General features: G+C 45.1%; 2 protein-coding genes across 2 annotated transcripts; one reads left to right on the plus strand and one right to left on the minus strand.

Annotated features, from left to right (window-relative positions):
- Positions 1-314: 314 nt before the first annotated feature.
- Positions 315-8,953, plus strand: KIF20A (kinesin family member 20A). The gene is made up of 18 exons (XM_010151853.1): positions 315-497; positions 926-1,012; positions 1,144-1,263; positions 1,692-1,830; positions 1,922-2,109; positions 2,198-2,342; positions 3,086-3,286; positions 3,541-3,652; positions 3,746-3,817; positions 4,398-4,541; positions 4,623-4,788; positions 5,041-5,202; positions 5,871-6,010; positions 6,105-6,207; positions 6,700-6,907; positions 7,285-7,376; positions 7,657-7,794; positions 8,294-8,953. Exons 1-18 carry the CDS (start codon positions 336-338, stop codon positions 8,564-8,566), a joined length of 2,652 nt encoding a protein of 883 aa, XP_010150155.1. The 5' UTR covers positions 315-335; the 3' UTR covers positions 8,567-8,953.
- Positions 8,705-23,238, minus strand: SFXN1 (sideroflexin 1). Its single transcript, XM_010151746.1, has 10 exons — positions 23,070-23,238; positions 22,249-22,419; positions 19,857-19,955; positions 19,527-19,602; positions 18,371-18,456; positions 17,025-17,152; positions 16,457-16,506; positions 11,123-11,172; positions 10,413-10,460; positions 8,705-9,011 (listed from the first exon to the last, which is right to left on the minus strand). Exons 1-10 carry the CDS (start codon positions 23,231-23,233, stop codon positions 8,915-8,917), a joined length of 969 nt encoding a protein of 322 aa, XP_010150048.1. The 5' UTR covers positions 23,234-23,238; the 3' UTR covers positions 8,705-8,914.
- Positions 23,239-23,830: the final 592 nt, after the last annotated feature.

Below are 23,830 nucleotides of genomic sequence, written 5' to 3' on the forward strand. Positions count from 1 at the left end.
AGTGCGGCGGTCTGTGTTATGCCGGTGGGGCCCTGCGAGGCGTGGGTGCCTTATGAGGTGGTGTCTGCCTGCCTGGAGGGGTTCCGTGCGGTGACCGTGTGTGTATATGCCGTGTCTGCCGTCCCCTGCGTTGGTGGGGGTGTGCGTGCACTTGTAGCATTCTGCGTGTGCAGGGAGGGCTCCGTGTGTTTGCAGGGAATGGCGGGTACGGCAGTGGCAGACTGCATGTAGTGGCTCCCTTGTGTGAGGAGCAAAGCTTGGTCCCCCAGAAGACTGGGGTAACGCCACCCTATCCTCACTAAGCCCCTCTTTCTCCAGAAGCACCGTGAGACGCCATGGCGCAAGGATTTGCCTCCCCAGGGCTGTTCTCCGATGACGATGCTGCTGCAGCCTCCCCTGTTCTTGAATCTACAGCGACAATGTTTGGGGCTGGTGTGCGCAAGGACCTGCTGTCGGAGTTCTCTGCCATCTCTCCAAATCTGGAGGGCTCGCAGGAGGTGAGGCTGGAGCTGTTCTGCCACAAACAGGGCAGCGTTTGGACTGGTGGCTGCTGTGCCTCTGCACGAAGGTGTTGTGATTAGGGTCAACAGAGAAGAGGCTAGAATGAAATATGTTGTGCTCCTGTTAAAAGCACAGTCAGCAAGTGCCTCAACATGATGCCTCTTAGTATCACACTTGGTCTGGGGCCTGGTTTTGGTGGCAGATCTTCAGGCTGATGGTCTGATTCATTAGATAAAATAAATCCTGGTGTGCCTGGAAATGGCTAAGAAAGCTTCTGGCATTGCTGGGGATTTTAGGACCAGAGAAGTGTGTTTTATGCTGTTTCCTGTTAGAGCTGTACGCAGATGGTTGACCCCAGTTAGTACACAGAAGGCTGCGTACTGCCTCTCTGGCTGCCATATTTAACCTGTGCTGATTTTTGCAGGCTGTAGCTGAAGACAGTGGAAAATTAAAGGTGTATCTGAGGGTTCGACCTCTGAAATCTACAGAAGTGGAAAAAGGGGAAGACCAGGTGAGATGCTGAATGGAGCAGTCTCTGAGCTGCTTGCCTGTGTGCCTGCTGGGAGATGCTGTTACCCTCTGCTCTCTGTGCTGTGGCCTCTTGTAAGCCATTGCGCTGACAGGGTTTTGCGTGTTCTTTAGGGCTGTGTCTGCATTGAGAACTCGGAGACCCTTCTTCTAAAAGCCCCTAAGGACTCCTTCACCATGCGGAGCACCGAGCGCGGAGTGGGACAAGCGGCGCATAGATTCTCTTTCACCCAGGTAGGTAACTGGGACAATCCATCTGAAAGTTTTTCAAGCTTAAACCAGCCTTGCAGCTTGAAAAGCTGGTTTACTAATACACACTGATTGCAGTGTGAACTGTGAACAATTCCCGCTACTTAACTTTGTTGCTGTTGCCTTAGTTTTTCTCTTTTAAGATGATGCTGGCAAGTTTTTTCAGCAGCAAATGCTGAACTCGTTCGTGAGGCTCTGAACGCACTAGAGGCCGTTGCAGTATCAGATGTTACTGGGTTAAGCAATTGAACAGCTTGTTTTTCTAGGGGCTTTGACTGGAGTTACTGGTGGGTCTGTTGCTCATGAGGTGGGGCTAATGGCGGGGAAAAAAGGAGGAGGTAGTATCACACAGCCTTCAGCAGTCAAAAGACAGGAAAGGTCTGCATGACTCATTTTTCACATCTTGTTTGCAGATCTTTGGACCAGATGTGGGGCAGAAATTGTTCTTTGATGCAACAATGAAGCAGGTGGTAAAGGATGTACTGAATGGGCAGAACTGGCTGGTCTACACCTACGGCATCACCAATTCAGGGAAGACTCACACTGTTCAGGGTAAGGAAAGCACTAGGTGTTAGTAGCCTATTGAGGGAGTATCTGCTGCTACGTGTGAATCCTCAGCTTGCTGTTGTTCTTCGTGCTTCAGGCAGCAGCAAAGACGGGGGGATCCTGCCCCGCTCCTTAGCCGTCATCTTCAACAGCGTGGGGGACCGGCTGTACCAAGCCATGGATCTGAAGCCCTTCCATTCCAACGAGGTGATCTGGCTGGAGAGCAGGCAGGTGCGGCAGGAAGAGACCAAGAAGCAGACCATGCTGCGGGGGGGTCTGTGGGAGGTAAGTGTGCCTCTTCTCCGAGGATTAATAATAATAGGGAGAGGGTGGTGTCACACCACGTACATACGTGCCCTTCCTTTCCTTCCAGGAGGAGCTGTTAACACCACTGAAGAGGAGTCACAGGTCTGAATCTCGGCTCCGGACCACCACCAGTGGCAGCTTTGACAGTGGAGTTGCTGGCCTCTCTTCGTCCAGCCAACTCACCAACCATTCGGACGTCAGCCAGACAGAAGGTATGTCTGGAAGCCTGTTGTGTACTCCCGGCTGCCTGTCGTCGTCGGGAGGATGGGGAAAGTGTGACGGCTTTTTGGGTGCTGTTGTGGGTAAGGGAGCAAAGGTGCTGTAGTCTCACAGTTTTTCCTTTGAAAGATAAGGGTGTCGGGGCTGAAAAACTTTGCACGTATGTCTTGCCAACACATGAAGGACTCGCTGCTGCGTAATAACTGCTTTGTCAAGCTAAAAGTTAATTGATACCTGCTCACCTCAGTATGTTACTGCCTGGTTACTGAGCAGCTGAATGCCATGCCACGGGGATAGCTGGAAAGCAGGGCGCTAAAGTGACGTGTTGCACTGAGCGCTTGTGCCCAGACTTTCACACCTAGGTACTACCAGCTGATTAGCTATCCAGAAGCATGGAATGATTGAGGTAATAAGCACTAAAACTTCAGTTATACTGTGAAGAGTTCATGTTTGGAATATCCAGTACTTCTGGAGCCAAGATCAAGTGTATAAGAAGCCCTTGCACGGCACGGAGGATACTGTTAAAGGGAATCCTAACCCATCTGACTAGGGAGAGGCGTTGGCGTAGGTCCAAGTGGCGGGAGATATATAGAATAGATTTGAGCCTGGGGTAGTGCTGAAGATGGATACCCCAGTCTATAGCTAAACTGTTCAGGCTGGACCTGTGAAAAGCTGCAATCCTGATTTTGGTTTTTTTTTTTTTTAAACTTTTTTCCCTTCTTTATCTTTTTCCCAGAGCTGGGCCCTCGCTGGGCTGACTTGGATCGTGTTTCGCTCACCAACACAGGGGATGTGCAGTTCTCCATCTGGGTCTCCTTCTTTGAGATTTACAATGAGTTAATCTATGACTTGTTAGAACCAACTTTACCTGGCCAAAACCGCAAGAGGCAGACGCTGCGGCTCTGCGAAGACCAAACTGGCAACCCCTATGTGAAAGGTAGGTTTACCTCCAAGACTTCTTCAGTGGCCTGCTAGAGGACGGAGTGGCCACCCGAGGAACGGGTGGGTGGGTGGCTTAGCAAGTGATGTGTTGGGGAGCATGATGTCCTCTATGGCCTCTCAGAGGTCTCCGATGTCTGGGTTATGGGAATAAGTTTGTTCATGTCAAGCAAATACAATGGTGGAGTTGGGGCTGAGGTAATTTCTGCTGGTCTCCTAACTGCCTTGTCCGATGTGTGCCTGCACTTCCAGATCTGAACTGGATCAATGTCCGGGATGCTGATGAGGCCTGGAAGCTCCTGAAACTGGGTCGGAAAAACCAGAGTTTTGCTAGCACCCACATGAACCAGAACTCCAGTCGCAGGTCTGAAGGGGGCTGTTTTGCGAGACAGACAATTCTGAGGGGGCATTTAAAGGTTGCATTTCCCTTCTAAAATATCTGCATGTTCCTTTACAGTCACAGCGTCTTCTCTATTCGGATCCTGCACTTGCAAAGAGACGGCAGTGAAATTGTTCCAAAAGTCAGCGAGTAAGTTTCATGCTCTCTAGGATCTGGGGGTGTTCTCTGTGGAGTCAACTTTCCTGTCTCTTGTTGTGGATTTGGGGTATGGGAAGTATCTAGAGGAAGGTTGAAAGTTCTTGGAAGGAGTAAAAGTTTTTACTCTTTAAGTCCTGGAACTGACCGCGGAGGTGGTGAAGTGCTGCAAGGTACAACGCGAGGTAGTTCTCGGCTTGTTGGTGAAGGTCAATGTGAGTAACCCTGCCCTAGGAGCAGGGCTGGTCTGAGCGCTGCCAATACTCGTTCTGGCACGGAGTTACCTGGAAAGGAGTTGTCTCAGTACCTGGGAATTGGCTGTCCTGAGGACTAGCAAAGTCTTTGAACTTGACAGCGCAAAGGTCATGTCGGTGTCATCTTGTGTGACCCCTAAGCTTAGGGTGGGCCTTTCTGTCCTGCAATAGCCCAACCACCCCAAAAGAGCCTTCCGTGCCCTTGCGGGGAAGCTGGGAAGGTGAGCAGGGTCGGTGCCCGCAGGGTGTCTGAATTACACCCCTGGCTAGAATGGGACAAACCCAGCAGGTCACGTGACTCCCGCCTGCCTGTTCTTCAGGTTATCCCTGTGTGACCTTGCGGGGTCAGAGCGCTGCAAAGACCAGAAGAGTGGGGACCGAATGAAAGAGGCAAACAACATCAACACCTCCCTCCACACGCTGGGTCGCTGCATTGCTGCCCTGCGCCAGAACCAGCAGTCCAAGTGAGTCCCCAGAATGCCACGAGGAGCGTTCGGGCAGGCTGGTTTGCTTTCCCCCGGACTCACTCTTGTCTTTCCCCGCAGACTGAAGCAGACCATGGTTCCCTTCCGGGACAGCAAGCTAACCCGCGTGTTCCAGGGTTTCTTCACCGGACGTGGGCGCTCCTGCATGATTGTCAACATCAACCAGTGTGCATCGACGTACGATGAAACTCTGTATGTTGCCAAGTTCTCAGCCATTGCCAGCCAGGTAAGTAGCACGCACCAGGACCACGACATGGTCAGGACACATCCTGCTGATCTGGGAATGGGCCCCCTTTCCCTCACAAAGCAGGGGGCATGCTTGCAAACCTTTCCGTTTCTCCAGTGGATTGTTACCTTCGTAGTATTTCCAGATTCTGCCGAACTGAAAGGGTTGACAGGTTGCGGAGGGGTGACGTGTTTAAAGATTACACAACTTCCAGGCTTTCCGGACTAGGAATGATGGCCTTTTCCCCTTCAGCTCGTTCAGGCGCCCCCCCCAAAGCTGGGACTTCCCTCCATCCAGTCAATCATCAAAGAGCACAACAGGCGAACCAGCCAGGGTTCAGAGGCAGCCTCAAAGGAGGAAGCGGAATCGGAAGACAGTGAGGATGAAGCAGATGTCTCCATGTATGAGAAGGAGGTGGGTTATGACTTGTTTTACAGCCTTTATGGATCGAGGGGCAAGAATATGACTGTTGGCTTTGGCCTGGGAGGTGTGGGGCTGGAGCTCAGCACTATTCCAAGAGATGACGGAGAACCTCAGGAGGATCTGGAACCCAGGAAACTGGGAATCCATGAGTAAAACATTCCACAGTTGGTCTAAATCTGAAGCCTGGGCTTAATTTGGAAACACTTTGTCATCTGTGGAATAGGGACAGTAGGAGCATGGGTGCAGACTCGCATTCCCTACTCTGCAAGGGAAGTCTAGAGATCAGAAAACATGCGAAACAGATGGCTAATGAGGAAAAATAATCAAACTTCCTAGATACTCAAAGCAGGCAGCTAGAATAGCTGAAGGTCAAGATGGAAGTCCTGTACCTACGGAGACCTGAGTTGTAACGTGTCAGGGTAGCAAAGGCAGGTGCAGCTCGGCAGAGCAGTAGTGGAAGCTGCTCTGGATGGAGACTGCTCCCGCTGGAGTGTAGTGTTTAAGCCATCTCATGGGAGAGGAATCGAGAGGGTTGATTCCTGGCAACTTCTCTTTCCAAGAATCTTAAACCTAGATTGCCCCAGACTAGATATAGGTGGTTTATTCCAGCTCTTAATTCTGTTGTGCAGTGTGGGCAATGGAGTTTGTCCTTCTTGTAGGACTTGCTGCGGGTCGTGGAAGCTGCACGACAACTGCTGGTGCACGAGCGGCAGGAGAAGCTGCAACTAGAAATGCGTCTCCGCGAGGAGATCTGCAATGAGATGCTGGAGCACATGCAGCAGAAGGAGCAATGGTGCAGGTACAGCTCATGCTGTCTCCCTCCCTCTGCTCAGGGTGAGCTACAGTACCAAGAACTGCCAGACCCTGACAGTAGTTGTTGGCTCTCTTTGCAGCCAACATGTGGATGCTCAGAAGGAGCTGCTGGAGGAACTGTATGAAGACAAACTGAATAACCTGAAGGAGTCACTGACGGACTATTACCAGGAGGAGATCCAGGTTTGTTCAGGGCAATGAAATGACATCAGGAAGTTGCAGTGGGTTGGGAAGGGGACTCGGGGTACTAGAGTCCAAGAACCTGGCAAGTTGAAAGTAAAGATTTTGCTTTCTGTGGTGTGTTTTTGTGGTATTTAACAGCTTGATCAACAAATTTGGCATCTGGTCTTACTACTTCATGTAGCTCCCTACGCTTTCCAGTTTTCAGCCCTTAACCTGGAAGCTAATGTGCAGCCACTCTGACTCCTCGATCTGTTCATTCTTCTCTCCCCTCACACTACAAACTTCCCTGAAGTTGCCAACTCTCAAGAAATTCCTTTAGAGGCTGTAAAAAGGGGTTTAGACTCACCAAAACCAGGTTCACTGTTTTCACTTAAAGCACATTAAAATCTAGGTCTGATGTGTCAAGTGTGTGATTGGGAGTCTCCTGGAGGAAAGGTATTGAATGTTTCAGAGAAGCTATGTTAAAATCTTGTTGAATATTTGCTTTCTAAGGAGCGTGATGAGAAGATTGGGGAGCTTCAAGCTGCTCTGCAGGAGGCAAAACAAAAACTGGAGAGCCTGGATACCAAGCAAAAGGACTCGGGGCAAAGCTTGCGTCGATCAAAGCGAGTGGCTGCCTCAAGTGCTCTGCAGCAGGAGCTGGTAGACACCAAAGCCAAACTGCAGCAGTGTCAGATGGAGCTGGATACTGCAATGGCAGGTAAGGCAGTGATGCTGCTCTGGCTCTGCGCTGTGCCCGAGCAGTCCTTGCAGAGGGCTAGGGATACCCTTTTCCATAGGGTACACTGGATTCAGGCATCCTGAAACCACTGTTTGGAGTTGTAGAAGATAGGAGTAGTGTGCTGGATTGATGGACAGGGTTCTACTTCCTTTCCACAGGATGATGAGGGGGCAGATTCTTCCTCCCGTTCCAATTCTAAAGCTGAGAGGGAGAAGCCTGGAATGTTTGTGCATGTCTGCACAAACTCAAAGCTTTTCCAGCTTGACAGTGGCAGCTTGTCTCAGGGAAAGTCCTTGACTCCAGAAAAACTGAAAGCTTAAGATTTCTGTTGCTCACTACTCTTTGTCTGTCCCTAGAGTTGCGCAAGTACCAGAAACTAGTGGAGCCGCCCCCCTCCGCCAAAACCATTACTGTGGATGTGGACAGGAAGCTGGAGGATGGACAGAAGGTAACTCCGTCTCTGTGTTACAGAAAGGAACGCTTGCAGGGCAAAGTGGGTGCCAGTTTAAACACTCTGGAGCTGCTGCCTCTGGTTTTTAACCAAATGCTGAAGTTGAAATGGGTCTGCTGAAAATAAACCTTTAGTAGAGATGCGGAAGGTGTTGGTATGTGTGATGGCAGTGTAGCTCACTCAGAGGGGATCCCGGTACTGCATGTCTGAGTTACCCTGGAGTTGGCTCTGTTTGCAGAGCAATGCTAACGCTGTTTGTTAAACCCCTCTCCTGCAGAACGTCAGATTGCTGCGTTTGGAGTTACGGAAGCTCGGCGAGTCTCTTCAGACTGCAGAGAGGGCGTGCTGCCACAGCACAAGCGCAGGGAAACTTCGAGAAGCCCTCTGCACCTGCGATGACATCCTGGCTCGACAGGTACGGTGTCTGTTGTGTTGTGGGTCACACAGGGTGATTTATGTGTCTGCACTCTGCCAGCATCAGCAGAATAACAGAGGTTCTTGCACCTGCAGATAAAGCCATGTTCCCTAGACACATGCTGTCACGTTAAGGGAGCTACACTGCTGAGTTTTTTGGTGGCTGAGTCAGACCGCATATTTAACCCTCCAAAGGGGACCCAAATTGCTTCTGTTCACTTAACTGACAGCTTGCACTTTAAGTAGGAGAATTTGGAATTCTCACTTCCTTATCCACTTCGCTCTATCATGGTTGCTATGGCAGCAGGATGGATTCAGCATTTTCCTAGCCGTGCCGTTCCCATTTTGTTACGGAACTGCAGCACGGTTGACTGTAGAAGCTTTTGTGCATGGACTTATTTAGCACACCCGTTAGAAAATTTTGGCAAAGGCAGTTTATCTCCCTCAGTTCATTGTCACCAGCGAGTTAGTCTCTCAAAACACTGCCTTCCCTTCTGCAGGACCAAACGCTGGCAGAACTGCAGAACAACATGATGCTGGTGAAACTCGACCTGCGGAAGAAAGCGGCTTGTATCGCTGAACAGTACCACACGGTGCAGAAGCTTCAGGCTCCTCCGACATCTACCCTGAAGAAACGGTTCTGTGCCAACCGGGAAAACCTACAACCTAATCAGCCTCCGGGTAAAAAGCCCTTCCTCCAGCACCTTCTGTCGCGTTCAGCTACCCGTCCTGTTGCTGGCAGAGGGTGGCAACTTCGTTCAGTTGCTCTGTGACTCTTCCCAAAGAGACCCCTGCCCCGCTGTTACTGGTACAGGTGTCAAATCCAATGTAATAGCATTTATTTTTCTTTGTGTGCTTGTTTATTGTTATTGTAGCCTCTTAAGACCTTTATGTAAACATTTCTTGATATGTATGGTTAAACTTTTAATACCAAAGTGGACAAAATGACCTTTTATAATTTAAACACTACAACGAGGACTTCAACTATAATGCAGATGATGATTGAAGTTGTTTAACAAACCAACATGTAAAAAGTGACTTCTTGTCTTTAGGTATGTTGGCACATAATTTGAAAATAAGTTCATAAGATCCTCCTTGAAAGGTATTTTCCCTTCCTTGTATTATAATCCTTTATTAACGTATACACGTTCTAGTTCAGGGCTGTTTTCTCGGATCTTGGCTTGCAATTCTGGCTCCAAGTGTGTTACAGACATAGAACTAAGCAAAAGAAACAGGAAAATGGTTACATATGAGCACTTCAATGTAAAATAAGATGGATGAGGCATCTGGTTAAACTTCCTGGATTGTGAGAAGAGTTTTCAGATCCTTTTCTAACTTGTTATGAAGGAAATTACACTCACAGACCGGGGCAAAGGAATCTCTGCTTAGAAGGCAGTAAGATAGTCTACAGAGTCAAGAAGTGGCTGTTGCTACTGCCGCAAGGGTAGGAATCTACTTGGTTGCTTGAGGTTGTTGCTGGCAATAGACTTACCTTCCTAAAGGTGTTTTTAGTTAAATAGGCAAATACATTCTATTTAATTATGGCCTGATTTTCATCAGCTGAATAAAAGGTTTATTTTTATAAGGGTCATCTCACAGCCAAGGGAATTGAGCTGCCAGGCCATTTAAACAGCTGCAATGTCTTAAATACACCTTAAGGCGTGATGCTCTCTGAAAGGGAGAGCCCTGGTGAAAATGAGGCACTGCACCACACCTGCCATGCTAGTCCACCTGGTCAGCTCCAGGTACCTAGTGCCACTGCTCTGCGCCAGGCAGGGAACAGATGGTGTCAGGCTGCTCTGGCCTACTCAACTGCATCAGGTGGCAACGAGAGATTGTCTTCTGGAAGTCAAAATATTAGGTAAGTAAAGTAGCTTTTAACAGATTCAGCTCCAGCTTGCATCGTTTAAGCTATGTTTGGCAGCTTGTCAAGTTTAGACAACCACTAACGGTATGAGAGGGACGGCTGGGTTGGGCGTATGACCCTGCGCGTGCTCCATACTGCAAACTGCGCTGACTTTATTGGTAGGTAACCCGCCCAGGTTTCATCGTGACTTCAGCTACGACGTTTCCATGACAGTTTTCAGGACCGAGCTATGTGTGTATCGATGACAGATTCCTTCTGGAAAAACGTTAAGCTACAAGCAAGTACATGTAGTCATAGTGCTGTTCTGTATAAGTACCGCTTCTAGCTGAAAATGAGACGGGCTTTGACTGTATTTAAGGAAGCCATAACCTTCCTGGACATGAATGTATTGTTTGGACCACATTAACCACCTTTTGTATGAATCGCTCCAGTGATCCCTGCCTGTATTTACCATGCTCACTCTTCTCAGCCTGGGTTAAACTGCCCCTCAAACCTCTTGTTCGCTATCCCTAGGGAGCTGGATCTCGGGCTGCTGGGAGTCTGTCAAAGGAGCCCAATTCAACTATTGTGCAACACGTTAAATGACAGAGTTGTTACTTTGCTGAATACTCTCCTTTTCATCGCCCTTGTTACGTGGGAGCTAAGACGGTGCATGCTCGCGGAGGCAACGCGCTCTCGTTCCTGTCTTTTCGCGGTACCCTGCACGCGTCTTGGAGCGTAACGGGAAGGAGTAACGTAACGGGAATACGTACCTTTTCTGAGGAAACAGTGCGCAGCACAGGGGTGTTGCAAACACAAGGCTAGAGGAGACAAAAACAGATTTACGATGTTTAGGGTGCTAAAAGAGAATTCAAAGCCCTTAGGGCCTGGCCTTCTAGGGAAAAAGCTTTTTTTTTTGTATACAGTGAGGCAAAGTTCCATGGAGCGCTGTGTAACCTTCATTTCTCACTGCATTACACCTTACCCAATCATTTACCCACTACTAGTACCTAGTACTAAATCCATCAATACCACGTGTACAAACACGTAGAAAACCACCACTCGATGCCCTGTCAGTGTTTTGCACTGGTGTGCGTGACGACACAACATGCTCAACAACAGCAAATGAAATCCTCCAGCAACCAGGTGTTTCAGCAATTCATCAGCCTACAGAATCAGATTCCCGTTGTGTTTATGGAGGTAGCAGCCAAAGCATCTTTTCTAATCGAGCTGATACAGGCCTTTTTTTTTTTTTCCACTCCCTTCCTCCCTCTGCTTTTCCTGGCAGCTTCATCATTACTAATGGCTTTTTATTTAATAGGGTAGTATCGGTTACAGATGTGGAAGTGAAATAACTGCTGCAGCCTCAGTAACTCCTCAACTTCTTTTCTTTAAACAAAGTGTGAATATTGCTGCTACTTTCTCCAAAAAAACCTACAAGCATCTCTGAAAATAGCAGACACAACCCAAAGAACTGACTTACCAGAAGCCAACTAATCCAACTTGAATGGGAGCGCTCATCCAAGGGAATCTCTGTTAAAAACAAACCGCAGGCAGTCAGAATGGTACCTTTTCTCCCCCCCTTCCTGAAACTCACATTGTAAGACACAGAGTGGGACATGATGAAGGCAAAACAATTGCCAGCACACCTTAGAGTTGAACCCAATTTGAGAGCCCAATCCCTCTGAGACACAGGAAGAGAATCCCCAGTGGGTGCTATCAACGTGCACGGCTACCCTGAGGAAGCGCCCTCGGGAGGTGGGTGATGCTTTTACTTATGCCTCGATCCTGAGCACGGTGGCTGTTTCTCCGAGTCACACAAGCCCATGGCAGCTAGCCACACACGGCCAAAGTTTGGCACGGTGCTGTCCCACCTCCTGAGGGCACAGCGAGCTTTCCCCGGGTGTCCCCGAGAAGAGCTGGGTCCGGTTACAGCTCTTGTCTCTTCAGGACATCAAACAGGTTTAATTTACAACTTTGTGAGCAACAGCAGTCACCAACCATAAATAAAGGAGGTGTCAAGAAATACGTAAGTGCCTCTCTTAGCCCTTTCTCCTGGTTTATGATGTGCCTTGATGCGCAGGGTCTCGCCCCTGTAGCACCGTTCGGTACGCTCCAGTTCTGCAAGAGTTCACCTTTTATTAAAGCAAAAAAAAAGGGGCGGAAGAATTAGGGAACCGAGGCTGAAAAAGCAACATAAGCCCTGGAGACATTTTCAGTACATTCCTCATTACTGTAACGTTTGCAGAACTTGAACACATTCCCGGAAATATGATAGTTTTTTTGGAGACCTCTAAAAGACTTAGGAATCCACTCCCCCCTGATGTTAGTTGGAGTTAATTACTAATGACACAGAACCAGAAGCGTTTAAACGGCAGAGCCTTCTGCTGCCACACTAACATCAGTGATGCCAGTAAGCAGGATGGACACCACTGCTACGGGAACAGGAAGTTGAGTTTTAAAACAAAACAGCTCACAGGTTTAAAAAAAACCCCAAAACATGTGTTACAGTGGATGAAGTTGTCAACAATGGTGATGGTTGGTGCTTTTTTTTCTGTAAGAAGCATTTCTCAAGATGCAAAAGTTAGAAGGGAGACTGGTGACCAAAAGACGGGCGCTATTTGAGAGCAGAAATAGAAAAAAGAAGTTCAGAAAGCTCGGTAGGACAAAGCTTGGTGCTGAGGAAGGTCACAGCAGCGTAAGTGGCACAGAAAACAAGCCTGTGTGGATTAAACTTTCTCCAGAGCTGGAGGGAGATCAGTACAGCTTCTACATGAGTAGAAGATTGCTTCTTTTCTCTTTTTTTTCCCAGAGTCAATCTGTAATCCAGAAATGAGTGCAGGAAGAACCGTGCAATTCAGCAATAACCTGCAACAATAGATAACAAATGGAAAACGACAGCAATTGCAAGCAGGATAAGGAGTGAACGAAGCTCTCCTCTGCTGTTCCGGCATTCCACTGACATTCACGCACCTTCATGGGACTCTCAGCCGAGATAAATTCACTCAAAAATGCTTTACATTTTATAAACTGGGTGAGTTCACAACAAGAGATGGTGGAACTGACAGTGGAAGGGATGCAGGCCTGTGGCACTGGTACATATCCCACAGTATTTGGGAACACAAACTCTGTACTGCAAATGACTTTATCCTCTAAGGAGAATTAAGGGGAGGGATGCTGAGCACTGCAGTGTGCGTGTGGGACCCGAGGTACAGATCAGAAAAGCCCCAAATACGGTTTCATAACAGAAGAGAGTGTTGGAGGGTGTCATGAGACCTACAGATGTTTTCATGCCTTTACCAGTTGGTCATTAATCAGAGAGGGAGGTGTCTACTGGTACAGACAACACAAACCACATCTGTTCAGGTGGTGGAACTTTCACAGCCTTTGCTTTTCAAGAATGTTACCAGGCTGCACTAATCAAGAAAGGTGATGAGATGGACCTCCAACACCGGGAGGTCAACAGCAAGAACGGGAGTTGCCCAGGGAACCACATATAACAACAAAGCAAAACTCAAACGCAGGCTGTAATCCCTACAAAGAGAGAAAATGGAAGGTACCAGAAGTTACTGTGTTAGAGAACTATCATTTAACTCTGGAAGAAGGCAGCCCCGATGGATTAGGACTTAACTTCCAGATGTCTTTATGGCATCTTTGGTGGTTAGCGCAAGACAGAAAATAGAGAAATTACAATTAAGCAAACAAAAGCCATATGGAGAATTGGATTTTTTCTAACGGCTTCCTTTCATTGTTGGATCTCAGACTCTGCCAGCTCTCCCAGGCTAGCCAAGCTTGTTTTCAAAAAAATGAGTTAATGAAACGGCAGTTAAATTGGGAATGCACAGAGGACTCTGAGGCATTAGACATTCGAGAACCACGCCTAAGAAAAGGGTCTCTGTTCTAGTTCTGTAACAGTTTTCAATGTGCATTTTAGTTGCAGCCTAAGAGACCCCAAGGAGCTTGTTTTAAGGATACAGGAGGAAATCCCTGGAATCAACTTGAATGTTAATATTGTACATAGAACAAGAGAGAAACAGCAGCTGAAGCTGTAAGAGTAGCAATATAAATTACATCTTCAGCATCCACTGGAATTTTCAGAAATTTCTATGCAAAAAACAACTTCTTTGCTTAGGAGAAAGGTTACCTGGAACTAAAATAAATCTGCAAACGCTGTGCCTCAGGGCGAGGGTGTTTATGGATCCTCCTGCTGCAGCAGATAAAATAGCCTGGTTCTGCCCAGAGCTAGTCACGTGTATGTCGGCAGGGATAGTGAACGGGGATTATACAGCCCAGACCAGAATCACGACACTGCACAATCCCACAGAAGCAGCCAAAGCCACTGCTGAAACCCATAGCAAAAGCACACATACGTGAAAAAGTGGTTTTTCAAGTCAAAAATTAGACTCTTTAAAAATCAGTAGATATACGCTCGTGTTCTAAAAACATTGAGTCATTTTCTAGCAGTAACTTTTGGGAATACTGTTAATTCATACTAATGTTACCACCAAAATGCCCTTGTGCAAAGCAACGTCAGAATATGGTGCTGTATAACTTACTTCTTCAAGTATCAGAGGGGACAGCCTGCTATCACCCAGACCAGCATTCCACAAGCATTTCTTTCTTCCTATCTTACTGCAGAAGATAATTCTAGTTTCTTCATTATTTCACAACCATTTGACTATTTTCTGGCCTTGTGTATTGCTTAATAGGCTTTGGCAAGCGTACAAGAGTTACTTCGAGTGATGGTGCCCAAAGCAGAGGCGAAGGGAAGTGAGTTAGTAAAGCATCGTGTGGATGGCGTCGGAGTGCTGCAAATGGGATGGTGCTTCTGGAACCTCAGGAGAACATGCAGAAGCTGCTTGTTAAAAATGCAGCTCAGTCCTTAATGGTTTTAATACTAATCTCTACGACGTGTTACCACTGACTACCTGCAATGCAGTGTTTCGCCTGAACTCACAGTCTTTGAGGCTGAGGGGGAGGAACAGGTGAGCATAAACGGTCATGATGGTACCAAAGACCACTGAGTAGTCACTGGAGAAATCGCTCATTTTGGCTGATCTGAAAAATTCACAACACCCTTATATGGATTATACCACACAAAACCAACAGATATTTGTCTGCAAACCCTGAGAATTGCGGCAACTTCTTCACCAATCGGTGTTTGCTGGCTGGGTCGATAGCGTTTGTGACATTTCTCCGACATCAAGTACATACAGCATAATCTCTGCTCTCAATTCTTAAGTGGAGTTTAAAAATTTATTTTATTTAAACAAGAGTTGATGTTCTGGGTAATACATTCTCTGCTCTGAATTTTTAAGTGGAGTTTTTAAATTTATTTTATTTAAACAAGGGTTGGCGTTCTGGGTACTACATTCTCAAGAACCTAACAGTAACACAAGCTGCTTAAAGCTCTGCTGCAAACAGGGTGCGGGTCAGAAGAAATCAGCAACTGAACCGGCCACATCACTACAGGGCTCTTGACAGTGCAGCCAAGCAGGGTATGTGGGTGCGCTGCAGTCTCCCCGCCTTCAGGGGCTACGAGCAGCACACGCTGACTTTCACTCCAGAACTGAAACACATTTCCTGTTTTAACGTTCTGAGCAATCGTGTTTTCTGTTAACAAGGGTGGGAGGGAAAGCCAAGTGCTTCAGGAAAGGCAGTTTTTAAAACGGGAAGACACTTGGGACCTCTTCCCAGCGCCTCATTATGTATCTGAAGCACTTTCAAAGGGCAATCTAACTGGGCAATCTAACTCTGCACAAGAAAGCCGAAGGGCAGAAATAGTAAGAAATATCATTTAAATACTTTAGAAAGCTTTATCTTAGGCAAACAAAACCAGGCGACTTCCCCTGCTTGTCTACTCCCAGTCCACAGCCAAACCACTTTTCCAAGGGAGGGTCTGGAAAGTCAGACCACGCTTTCTTTTCCTAACTTTTTGTAACAGGAAGGAGACTATTATTCCCACCTTGGTTTCACAGGCCAAGACTTTGCCTGGAGCTACACAAGCAGGTAACTCAGTGGTATCAGCTGGTGAGGATGAACCTCCTTTACTGGTAAAGTACAGAGTTCCTCATCTGAATGTTGTATCAGCTGGTGAGGATGAACTTCCTTTACTGGTAAAGAAGTACAGAGTTCCTCATCTGAATGTTGTTTCTCTTGTGTTAGACAACCCTATAATTAATGTCATTATTTTTCTTTACCCTCTTAGGCACACACAGTGCGTAATGCTGATGTAGTTTATATATTTACTAACACCAGGTGTGTGACTTCACACTACACTGACATAAACAGAATATAGGGAATACCTAATCTTTGATGAAGCATGCCCATTCCACGCCTACCCTGCACTGGCTCATCCAGCAAATTTTAATGGGTCATTTTCAAAAGACATTTTCATCATCATCATTGTTTCCAAGGCCAAATTGCTACTACAGCAGCTAAGCAAAGCCTCCTTATTGATAGCCTGAGGAAAAAGCATCATGAAATTGTAAAATATTTTTCTAATAAACAGTATTCCGAGTCTTGGTACAAGGAAGGTTTATTTACCAGGAGGAGCTCTGCATTTGAAGAATAATTATAAAACCAACAACAAACTCCATATTTGCTTAATGTTATTTTGCACTGTGATAAAAAGAACCAAGCTATCTCTAAGAAAGGCATAAGGAAAGCAACAGCTTTAAGCAAGCTCTACAGTGATGTCCTCCCAGAGTGGAGGCACCTTTGGGAGGCAAATACGAGGACTCAGAAAGTATCTGAAATTCATGAAAATATGAACTTAGGATATGAAGTACACGTGCACAGATTATCTAAGACTAACCTTTAAAAAGGCTCTCTTCTCCAATGTATTCATTATAAAGGGAGGAATCGCTGAAAATGAGAAAACCAGAAAGCATTAACCTTGGAGAAAAAGGCACTTGGTGTTCATTTTCTGTTCAGATGAACTAATGCCGTAACACAATTTTCACAGCCTGATGTCATTAACTGTGCTTTTATTTCACATTACCAAGGCCCTGGATCGGTATTTACAGTGGTAAATTCTCCCAAAAAGCAAAACTTCTAATTTCACACATAACTAAAACCTGAGCTCAGTAACTTGGCGCTGGTCAAAACCCTTTTTCACTAAACTAATTCCACTCAGGCAGAATTTGCTGCCATTCCCTTGTTACCTGTACCTTTTCTGCGAAAACAAATCCACGCTGTGGATGTTTTCACAGTGGGAAACATACAATTCTTTGTGGAACTTCTTAACGGAAATGTAAGTACTGCCTGCAGAGCTGTGAGGTAACTTCTTTGCCTCTGAGGAAAACCACTGATACAGAATCTAAGCACTCCCTCACCTTAGGAACCGATCATCAGGGAACGCATGGGACTGCAGTTATTCTTACCCATGCCAGGAGCAGCCATAAGAATCCTTGAAATAACCACCTGGGTAATTGCCTGCTGAGCTGCTTTTGTGGATTCACCCAGTCTGTTCCCGTTCTCATCCGTGACAGGGATTCCAAACTTGAGTTCCCTGTTCAATAAGGTGTAAAAATAAAAGCAGTGACTGACATGCATTTATTCACCTTTTTTGTCCCCTTATCTTTGTCCCCTTAAAGTTGTCAATTGTGGGAATTATGAGGTTTATTTTATTTTCCAACTTAGCCTGTTTGGAACATTCTTCTGCATAAGAATTTCAGAAGTCAAAGAAAGATCTGGGGAAAACCATGCTGAAAAGTAAATCACTGAGTATTTCTAACTGCAATCTGCCACTTGAGCCTGGTCACAGGCATTCCAAGGGGGAAGGAATGAGATGTGTTAATTCTGTAGTCCACAGAAGGGAGAGGTTCCTTCAAAAAGCAATTCAGAAAAGTGGAATTTTCTGGACTGTCCTGAAAGTGTTCTGTCCTTTCTGACGGACAACACAAGGAATGCAGGAAGATTAAGTTTCACTGAACTGAAACAGAAGTCTTTGTGAAAATTCCCCTCTGGCATTCTAGTCCGAGTTTTCATTTCAACCACTAAGAACATATTGGAGGGTATAAACCAAACGATATTTTTGTGACTGTATTATTCTCTGTGAGGTCTTCAGCTCAAGTGCAAGGTGCAGTGGTAACTCACGTACTGGGGGCGAACTCGGGGGGTGAGAAGCAGACAGAAGGGCAGATATACCGAGGACTGCCTTGATTCTTCTCATCTTTTATAAGAGAGAAAATACTACCATGGATTGAATTTCATTGTAAATACAAACTTTAAATATTCCCTTTTCTGCCCATAACCTTGTATCTGTAAGAGGATGCTTTTAATTTGTTTTTCCTCACTTCTATGCTTAGTCCTAGTCAAAGCAGAATACATATGAAATCTTGTTTCTGAGAAACTGCGTATTTTTGTAACCTCAGATGATTAAACGGAACTGCAGAGCCTGACTTCCGTGACTAACTTCTGCGTGTGGGATTTGAAGCACCATTTTGGAAGTGACTGTATTTTTCCAAAGTGGAGTTTGTATGTAAAGGGTCCAAGCAATCAAGTTTTGAAGGACTGCTACTTGGTTTCTGAGATCTAAGACTGAAGAACTCTATGGATATTTATCCAAAGAGAATGAGGATGTTCTGTTTTATACCTCCCACAATCAATTAAAAGATCATGCATGAGGTTTTTGCAAGGTCTGAAACAAGCTGTATTTAGTAACTTGCTGATTTAAAACTCAATGACATCCTCCTTTACAATGAGTGATCTTTGTTCTCTTTCCTACCTTTGTCTCATCAGTGGAATATTAATGCAGTTTGCAGCAGCAACAGCAGCAAAAGGAACAAACCGTCCTATAAGAGGTGAGACATGCTGTAAAAACAGAGAGGAAAAATGAAGAAAGAAAAAGGGGAAAAAAAAGATTACATAATCACTTTCTTTCCTCAAGGTCATATTAAGATGCTACATGTGCTAATGATAGACCAGACTTATTCCTTTAAATTAAAATGCAGTGAAAACTCACTAGTTTGGTAGAGGTAAAAAAACAAACAAACAAAGACAGAATTCATAAATAGTTCTCTCAGAGTGAGCAGTGGCAGGAGACTGGCAAAAAACTATCTTAATTTAGTAGCATCACTGCCGAGCAGTGGCAGCTTCCGAGCGTGCCTGTCAGACCAACAGCAACACTAAACAAACCCTAACTTCAGTGTCTCTGCTGGCAAGGTCAGAGCCAGCAACATCCATACCAGCTGCTCTGCACCTCGGGGCACTGACGATGGAGGCTGTTCATCTCATCAATGCCTTGCAAAATCTGAATTACTCTGCTTAGAACGGTGTCTCATATTAACCTGCCAACGCTACGCCGCTCCCAGCACATTAAAGCCTAACCAGAGGGCTACGAAATAGATTGTTGCTTTTTTTTTTTTTTGTAAAAGACCTTTTTCTTGATTATGTTTTGCGCTTATTTAAAGAATTTGTGTTTTCTGCACCAAAGAGCAGCATCTCCTTGCAAGCTCTTCAGCCAGTCTAGAGTAGGCGTCCACGCTTGCAGAAGTGATACTGCACCTTAAAAAAACCCACCTGTACAGTTTCTGGGATAATGAGTCCACATTGTTGTAATTACACATTCACTCCAATTAACTTTCAAAAGCTATTAGATACTTTGACATGTAAAAAAACTGAAAAAAGGCGCTTAGATAGAGTTTGTATTAACAAAACACAAGGATGTTTGATAAGGAGGATAGACTGTTTGCAACACACAGAAAACCATCTACACAGGGCAAAAACAAGGTTGGGATCTAAAGAAGGGAGCTGCCAATGGCCATTACAACTCCATACTGGGAGTCGTGTGTAACATGGCACAGATACAGAGGAGAAACGAGCTGTTAGCATCTCATACCACACTGCAGTCTAGTTAAGAATGGAAGAACCAGCAGCAATACCTTTGTCAGCGCATTAAGTCCTAAAGCTGTTGCAACAGCACCCGTGGTGGCAGAAACATAGGCTGTTCCCAGCTGGCTGAAACAAAAATAAAAGTGTTTGCACATGCAAAACAACTGCATTTATGTCACTTAGGAAAACGATTACTTTTCACACATCTAGTTCTCGCCTCCAGCATTCTCAGACTTCTCATCTGTGCATATCAAATTCATATTAAACATAGATGAAAAAACATATCCCTCTATCACCTCAAACTTTAAAGCCCAACCATGTTCTGGTACATCAGAGAACAATTTATAAACAAATCATTAGTGTTTGGTTCAGTGCCTGACCTGACAGTAATTGGGGCATCACCGCTCCTGTTGGTGTAATTTACTATAGCATTGAAGGACTGGTTAATCCACTGCCAGAAAACCACTGCTGGTGTCGTTCTTGAAAAGAGAAACAATTATCATTATTAAAAATACAGTTGGATCAGCAGCACAGAAAAATGACAGCAAACCAAGAAAACCAAGCTCAAGCAGTAATCACGCAGAGGTTCTTGTTTATCTGAATGAAACAATACAGTCAATGAGATACTGTCTCAGTAATGAAAGCACAAGCTACTTCTAAGGACAGGATTTAAAAGCGTTGTCATTAAATAGCAAGGTTCACTTGGGACAGAGGTTTGTTGTAGTAACAAATACATTATAGCAAACCTTTCTATCAAAAACACACAGAGAAATATGAAACTCCCTGATTTCTTGAATACTTTTCCAGGGCTATTATTCCTTTACAGTCTGCTACTTCTCTCTGGAAGCTCTGTACGTGACTGAGAGGTGGATTTTAGGAGATGGGGTTTATCTTCTCAGTCTTGAAAAGGCTAATATGATGCTGTTGTTTTAATAAATCTCTGTGACACCAAGTCAGTCACTTACAGAACCAGATAGAGAGATGCTTGACTGCACAATGAAAAACTGTCTTCATGAAAATATCTGCATGTTTAAGAAGTACAGATAAAGCACAGAAAGGAATTTGGTTCAGTACAGCATGAAGCAGCTGACCAGTCATCAAAAGAAGAAAAAAACCAAAGAGCTCCAAGGAATCCTCAAATTATATCAGTGCCAGTATGCAGACGCCTTAGGACAAAAAGGTGGTAACTTGCAAGCACGGGCAGGGGGGCAGTGAAAAACCTATTTTCTGTACAAGTCACAGAGTCCCCATTTAACAAGCTAAAGCGGTCCCTGTGAAACTGCAGATACAATGATTTTACGGGTGGTGATGCTGCTAAGTAACAAACGTGATGGTCAGTTTGTTTCACGATGAGCGGGGCTGTCTTGTGGAGGGGTAAATGCTTGTGCTCTTGAACCAGCAGTATACTTAAACAACGGGACAAACTTATGAAAAAGAAATCCACTAAGGACCTGTGGAGCAGGAAGTTCCTGATCCACAAATAGTTGGAGGCTAGGAGAGTATACCAGGGGAAAAGAGTGTGTATCCAGACCACAAACTCTACCCCCAGTGAAGAAGCCACTGAAGACTGTGCTCTGCCAGAATTTCAGTCAGGCCACCAAAAATAACAGTTGCTAATGAAAACTGTTTCCTGACTGTTAAAATACCTTTTCATAGGACTGTAAAGGTTATACTTAATTAGTAAATACACAGGCAGTAATGGTAACAGGAGTGTGGTTGTCATCAGAGGGCTGATACGGATATTAAGAGTGCTAAAGAAAAAGCTGTAGTTGTGCCAATTATCTGTAATGGGTGGGAAAGCAAAGAGGAGATGCTAGAGTAGAAGGGGGGTGTGTGTGTATCATGTGACTTAGGTTCTGAAATGGGAAGACAAGTTATTTCTTTAAATTGCAAAAATTTGAAAGATTCAGGAGATTTGAAAGTGCATTCTCATCCCCTCTGGTTTCTAGCATCCAAATGAGATGCCAAAGTAACAGTAGCTGCATTTTTTCCAACACTACTGCTGGTCTTCCTCCTTTCTCTTTCCTAACTCATCTTTTCCTGTTTCCTTGCTACTGCTATGTAGAGGATGTTAGCCTCGCCATGAAGTTCAGGCATGACTCACACTGCCTTACTGCACGCCCAAGAGCCCTGGTAGATGTCACAAGGAATTTGCTTGTGTGAGTCAAAGATTTGTAAAATCTCAGCATCAAAACCGCTGTTGTTATTTCCTCTGAACCTCCCACCAGTTGTGCCTAAGAAAGCTCCGTGTCACAGAAATATTTCTTGGATGGAGCCCACTAACGGATGATACTGGCTGCTGCTGTGGGCTTCCCTGTACCGGTGATTCAGGAACTACTGAGGAAATGGAAGGATCAAACTGGATCTGGAGAAACTTGATGACTGATGGACTGAAGAATAATGAGTACTCACTTGGCAGACAAAATATCCTACATGCCAGATCTGTAAGGTCAGAAATCCCAGGTATCTCCTCCTCTTTGTCCTCCACACAACTCTCCTACAAGGATGGCATTTTGGAACATTCAGCTTCTCCAGTTTGAGGAAGAGTGGGATGGGGAAGGAGGGGGGCTAAGGGCTTATCTCACAACTACTTCTAAAGGAAACCATTAATCAGTGTGAGGGAATGCAGAGAGAGAAGTGAGAAGGAAGCAAATTCTTACATTTTAAAATATTTATTATAAAAATTCTAAAATGCTCTTTTGACAGTAACACTGATTTTCATTTATCTAATTTGCAGGTAAATGTTTTATGTGTTACACTGCCATCACTTACCTATAAAAGGTCATCATACAACCTGTGATAGTCATGTTCATGGGTACCTGAGCTGACATTCGGCCAATCAAGACCATCTTTTCACCAGTGTCTGGGTGAAAGGCTGAATCATAGATGTATTTTGCTCTCCACAAGTCATCTTCTGTCAAGCCAGGTGCTACAATACCTTGCCTTAGGACAAAACCAAAAAACAAAACCAAACACAACAGCAAAAAGCACAGCTGTTATAAAATGCTGCAACCCTCAGTGACAAATTCAGAAGCAGAGGATTTTGGGATATTCATACTAAGTTAATCTAGCCTCATAATTGGCTTGTAGAATTCAGCTTATAAATGGACTGGTGAAATCAAAAGAATCAAAACCCCCAGCCGTGGTTATGTTGGCTGAGTTGCTATATCCAGCACCAGATTTCTATTTACCCAAACCTGTAATCAATTTAGAGCTAAAACATAGAGCTGAAACCTCCGGAGTCATTAGCGTGAGACTTCGAACATTTTCTTTGCAGGTATTTAAGAGCCTACTTGCTTCAAACAATACAACACATAAGAACAAGTTTTTAACTCTGTTGTCATATTAGCCATTTTCAGAATTAGATACTTCTGTATTTCAGAATGCTTAATAGGGGCTCTCAGATGACATAATCTCCCCATACATCAGCAAATTTGTTTGTTAAAAACCAAAGTGTTTCAAGCTTTGAAATAAGAAGAAAGAGTGGTGCAATGAATGCAGTGATTTAAATACTTCCTCTTAAATATATAACCACGTACTTATCATTGATGTGGACTTTTTTGGACCAGCAGTAAAAGTGACCAATGCCATACCTGTAATCATGAACAATTCTTCTTGCATTTTCCAGCTGGGCATCAGATAACAAAATATTCCGGGGGTCTGTTACAGTAAAGAAGTGACTGGCTCGTCCAATGAAAGTGCTTTGATCCCATCGAGGCTCCTTGATATTAATATTTAAGGGTATATCTGCCGACATCTTCAAAAACTCTGTGAAGAAAACATGCAAATCTGCAAGTCAGAATTCAATTATTTTCATAATGTGCCTATAACCTGCAAGATGAAAAGTGGTTATGCTTAGAGCAGAAAAAAACCCAGAGAACAAACACCAAATATCTTATATTTAAAAGCTATTTGCAGCATTTTACCTGTGAGGGAGGGATCCACCACTGCATAGAATTAGCTGCCAAGTAATTGTTTCTATGATTAAAATGAACAATGATAAATTTAAATGTCTTTAATATTGGATCCAACCTAACGAATACACTTTCTGGCTCTTTCACTACGTCATTTTTCCATAGTGGCCTTCGGTTTCTCTTTGATGCACGAGACCTCAGGAAAAACATACTGTTCCAAAAGTCTGCTCACAGAATCATAGAATCACAGGATGGTTTGGGTTGGAAGGGACCTTAAAGACCATCTAGTGCCACCCCCCCTGCCATGGGCAGGGACACCTTCCACTAGACCAGGTTGCTCAAAGCCACATCCAGGCTGGCCTTGGACACTTCCAGGGATGGGGCATCCACAGCTTCTCTGGGCAACCTGTTCCCGTGCCTCACCACTCTCTCTGTGAAGA

The sequence above is a fragment of the Eurypyga helias genome, unplaced genomic scaffold, assembly GCF_000690775.1.
Source record: "Eurypyga helias isolate BGI_N326 unplaced genomic scaffold, ASM69077v1 scaffold10110, whole genome shotgun sequence".
Classification (NCBI taxonomy): domain Eukaryota; kingdom Metazoa; phylum Chordata; class Aves; order Eurypygiformes; family Eurypygidae; genus Eurypyga; species Eurypyga helias.

What these genes read in the sequence shown, in the direction of transcription:
- KIF20A (XM_010151853.1), top strand. Translation starts at nt 336, where the DNA reads ATGGCGCAAGGATTTGCCTCCCCAGGGCTGTTCTCCGATGACGATGCT. An exon ending in TGCGGGGGGGTCTGTGGGAG is followed by an intron (nt 2,110 to 2,197) that starts GTAAGTGTGCCT and finishes CTTTCCTTCCAG; the next exon opens with GAGGAGCTGTTAACACCACT. An exon ending in TCTCAGCCATTGCCAGCCAG is followed by an intron (nt 4,789 to 5,040) that starts GTAAGTAGCACG and finishes TTTCCCCTTCAG; the next exon opens with CTCGTTCAGGCGCCCCCCCC.
- SFXN1 (XM_010151746.1), bottom strand. Translation starts at nt 23,233, where the DNA reads ATGTCGGCAGATATACCCTTAAATATTAATATCAAGGAGCCTCGATGG. An exon ending in TGTATGATGACCTTTTATAG is followed by an intron (nt 19,956 to 22,248) that starts GTAAGTGATGGC and finishes TCTCTTTTCAAG; the next exon opens with AACGACACCAGCAGTGGTTT. An exon ending in GACTTAATGCGCTGACAAAG is followed by an intron (nt 18,457 to 19,526) that starts GTATTGCTGCTG and finishes CTGTTTTTACAG; the next exon opens with CATGTCTCACCTCTTATAGG.